This window comes from Cupressus sempervirens, chromosome 4 (genome assembly GCF_028749045.1).
Source record: "Cupressus sempervirens isolate cs-2001-9-10 chromosome 4, ASM2874904v1, whole genome shotgun sequence".
Lineage (NCBI taxonomy): Eukaryota > Viridiplantae > Streptophyta > Pinopsida > Cupressales > Cupressaceae > Cupressus > Cupressus sempervirens.
In genome coordinates, this window is record NC_143121.1 from 718,045,005 (window position 1) to 718,048,704 (window position 3,700).

Genomic DNA, 3,700 nt, shown 5'->3' on the forward strand with positions numbered 1-3,700 from the left:
TTCCTTTGTCTTTATATAATTCAATGATATTGAGGTTTTTTTATACACTTGTGTGTCAAAATGACTACTTATCAACTATGTGGGAACTCTCATAAATTCCTTGGAAATGATGTTTTCATCTCTTGTGTACCCTCATCATTTGCTTACATTTATCACAAAAATGGTGGTAATGGAAGCAATTTAATCATTCTACCAACAATAAGAATATGCAACACCACTTGCTCATAAATACTAACATGATCATCCCAATTTGCATTTGTTTATATTTACACAAGATTAGACAATGCAAATTGGGAACTTTTAATGTGACAATTTATCTAAGACTTCTAGTCTACCAAGCCTTGAATTTTATTTTAAATGCTCATCATAAATAATCTACTTGATTACTCAAAGAGCGCGCGCATATTAAGATTATTAAAGAAAAATCCTTGTTAAAATTATGAGCTGTAATGAGTTTAATGTTATGGGTCTCCCAAGAGTGTTAGGTCTAAGTATTAAATAACTATTTCCATTGTGTAATTTTCAAACCATTTACATTTTCGCATACAATATCTATTGATTAATTAAAAATACTAAACAAAGAATGAAAAGCATTAAAGTCCAACGTGCTGCAAACTCTGTCATGCATCCTCGTTACATGTATGGAAAGTTCCTCCCACTAGGAGGAGTTTTTTACTTAGTCACTATAAGTGTTTAATGCGAAATCTCCTGACCAAAGTAACACTTTGCAATTCAAAATTTAGAAACATCATATATTAATGTTATGATTAGTCGTCGGCCTCAAATCCAGCTATTTGCCTGAGCATTCCCAAATCTTAACTCCACAAGTTTTAACGCCGTACATGAAAAACGTGGCTCGCCTAAATAAGATAATTAGTAAAGGTCAAGAAAATAAAATAAACTAAGACCAAGCCATGTGGGCTTCTCAGCTCAAGCCACCAGTTGACTCGGGCTAGATAAATTGGCTAACTAAAATATGGTGCCACTGGTTATTGTTAATTAGTTTAGTTTGCTTGCGAATGATTTCGTTCTTGTTTTTCATGGCTTGCAACTCACTTTAATTGAAATTGACTGGTCTTTTCGTTGGGAAACGATGAAAATGAATGTGAACTGACAATTGGAGCGTTGGAGGAACCTAGATCTCTGCTATATAAACACTTGCTTCTGCTTTGTCTATCAAACAAGAGTTTCTTTGCTCCTCTTGGAAGAAAAGCAGAGTTGGCTCTGCCAAGTGTAGTAGACAAGCACTGACATGGTGGAGATTCAATGGGGAGGAGGCAGCAGCCTCTGCCTCCGGCTTATTACCCTGCTGCTGATGGGATTCATTGCCATCATCAACAATGCTGCTTCTGCAAATGCAGATGGGGGCCGTACTCTGAGTGAATATGAGTACAAATCCCCCCCTCCTCCATCACCATCACCTCCTCGTCCATATCACTATAAATCTCCTCCACCTCCACCTCCATCACCATCTCCTCTTAAGTCGCCGCCTCCTCCTTCCCCATCTCCTCCCCCGCCTTACTATTACAAGTCCCCTCCCCCTCCTTCACCCTCTCCTTCAAAACCTTACTATGACCCCCGCAAGCCTCCGCCCCCTCCATCACCATCTCCTCATCCCTCTTACAACTACAAGTCTCCACCTCCTCCCTCACCATCTCATCCTCACTATTACCACTACAAATCCCCACCTCCTCCCTCACCATCTCATCCACCCCCTTACCACTACAAGTCTCCACCTCCCCCCTCACCAATTCCTCCTTCACCGTCTCCTCTTCACCCATACCACTACAAGTCCCCACCTCCTCCCTCGCCATCTCCTCCTCCTCCTTACCACAAGTCTCGAGCCCCTCCCTCCCCATCTCCTCGTCACCCTTACGACTACAAGTCTCCACCCCCTCCCTCCCCATCTCCTCCTCACTCTTACCACAAGTTTTCACCTCCTCCCTCACAATCTTCTCTTGGCTCTTATAGCTACAAGTCTCCACCTCCACCTCCCCCATCACCATCTCCTCCTTCACCTTACCACTACAAGTCTCCACCCCTTCCCTCCTCATCTCCTCCCTCACATTACTACTACAAATCTCCACCCCCTCCATCTCCATCTTCTCGTCACCCTTACCACTACAAGTCTCCACCTCCACCAACACCCTCTCCTCCTCCACCATCTCCTTCACCTCCACCCCCATATTACTATAAGTCTCCTCCTCCACCAGACCCTTCTCCTCCACCTCCCTACTACTACAAGTCTCCTCCTCCTCCATCTCCTTCACCACCACCTCCTTACTTCTACATGTCTCCTCCTCCTCCATCTCCTTCACCCCCACCTCCTTACTACTACAAGTCTCCTCCCCCACCTTCCCCTTCACCTCCACCCCCATATTATTATAAGTCTCCTCCTCCACCAGACCCTTCTCCACCTCCCTACTACTACAAGTCTCCTCCTCCTCCATCCCCTTCACCGCCACCTATTTACTTCTACAAGTCTCCTCCTCCTCCATCTCCTTCACCACCACCTCCTTACTACTACAAGTCTCCTCCCCCACCTTCCCCTTCACCTCCACCCCCATATTATTATAAGTCTCCTCCTCCACCAGACCCTTCTCCACCTCCCTACTACTACAAGTCTCCTCCTCCTCCATCCCCTTCACCGCCACCTACTTACTTCTACAAGTCTCCTCCTCCACCAGACCCTTCTCCTCCACCTCCCTACTACTACAAGTCTCCTCCTCCTCCATCCCCTTCACTACCACCACCTTACTTCTACAATTCTCCTCCTCCTCCATCTCCTTCCCCACCACCACCACACCACAAGAAGTCTCCTCCATCTCCCTACCACTATAACTCTCCTCCTCCATCCCATACACCACCACCTCGCTACTTCTACAAGTCACCTCCTCCACCACCCCCTTCACCTCCACCTTACATCTACAAATCCCCTCCTCCTCCATCTCCTCCTCTCCCATACTATTACCATTCTCCACCTCCACCACTATAAGGGCATTCCCTTCCAGTAGGTGAGCCTTTTCCAATACTTTCCACTAATGTTTTTCCTTACAATTTAGTTTCCTCAAGGCATTGCATATGCAAACTATGAACTAATGATTTCCTTGTTCTGACGTTTTATAGGTCATCAAACATTCATTACAATAACTCTCTGCTCGAATAAAGAAGTAATCTTTGGGTCAGTACCATAGATAGATGGGGTATTTGAAGAGAACATGAAGCACAATGAATGCTACGGAGAAAGATTTGGCTGTGATCAGCATTGAAGAATATGGGTCTCTGTTTGTGCAAAATTGTTTGTTCTATTTCCATCAGTACCGAGAGAAGTCCGTTTGTTTATGGCTGCACTGCTGAATAAAATTGAATAAAGTGTCAGCTACTAAGTTCATTGATCCCCAATCTTCTACCTAATTTATGCACTTCATTTCTCATCTGTAAAATCAATGACCATCTATTATTATTATTATTCATAATGATCTGAAACCATGCTTTAAAGACATTTGTTTGTTAAATTAATCTTCTCAATTTCAAGTTGTATTTTATATTCCTAATGTCATATAAGGAAAACACAACCATACAGGCACATTAAACTAATACAGAAAGCCATTAATGTCCCTTGATGTGTAGAAATAATTAAATATGTCGAGATAAATATTTTTGACAGGCCAACCCAAACCCAGGATTCTGTCTGATATAG

The 3,700-nt window shown here is 43.4% G+C and overlaps 1 protein-coding gene across 1 annotated transcript; it reads left to right on the forward strand.

Annotated features, from left to right (window-relative positions):
* The first annotated feature begins 1,252 nt into the window (after nt 1–1,252).
* On the forward strand, nt 1,253–2,995 carry LOC149563288 (uncharacterized). The gene has a single exon (XM_089828115.1). The coding sequence runs from the start codon at nt 1,253–1,255 to the stop codon at nt 2,993–2,995; it is 1,743 nt and encodes a 580-aa protein (XP_089684241.1).
* The last annotated feature ends 705 nt before the right edge of the window (nt 2,996–3,700 follow it).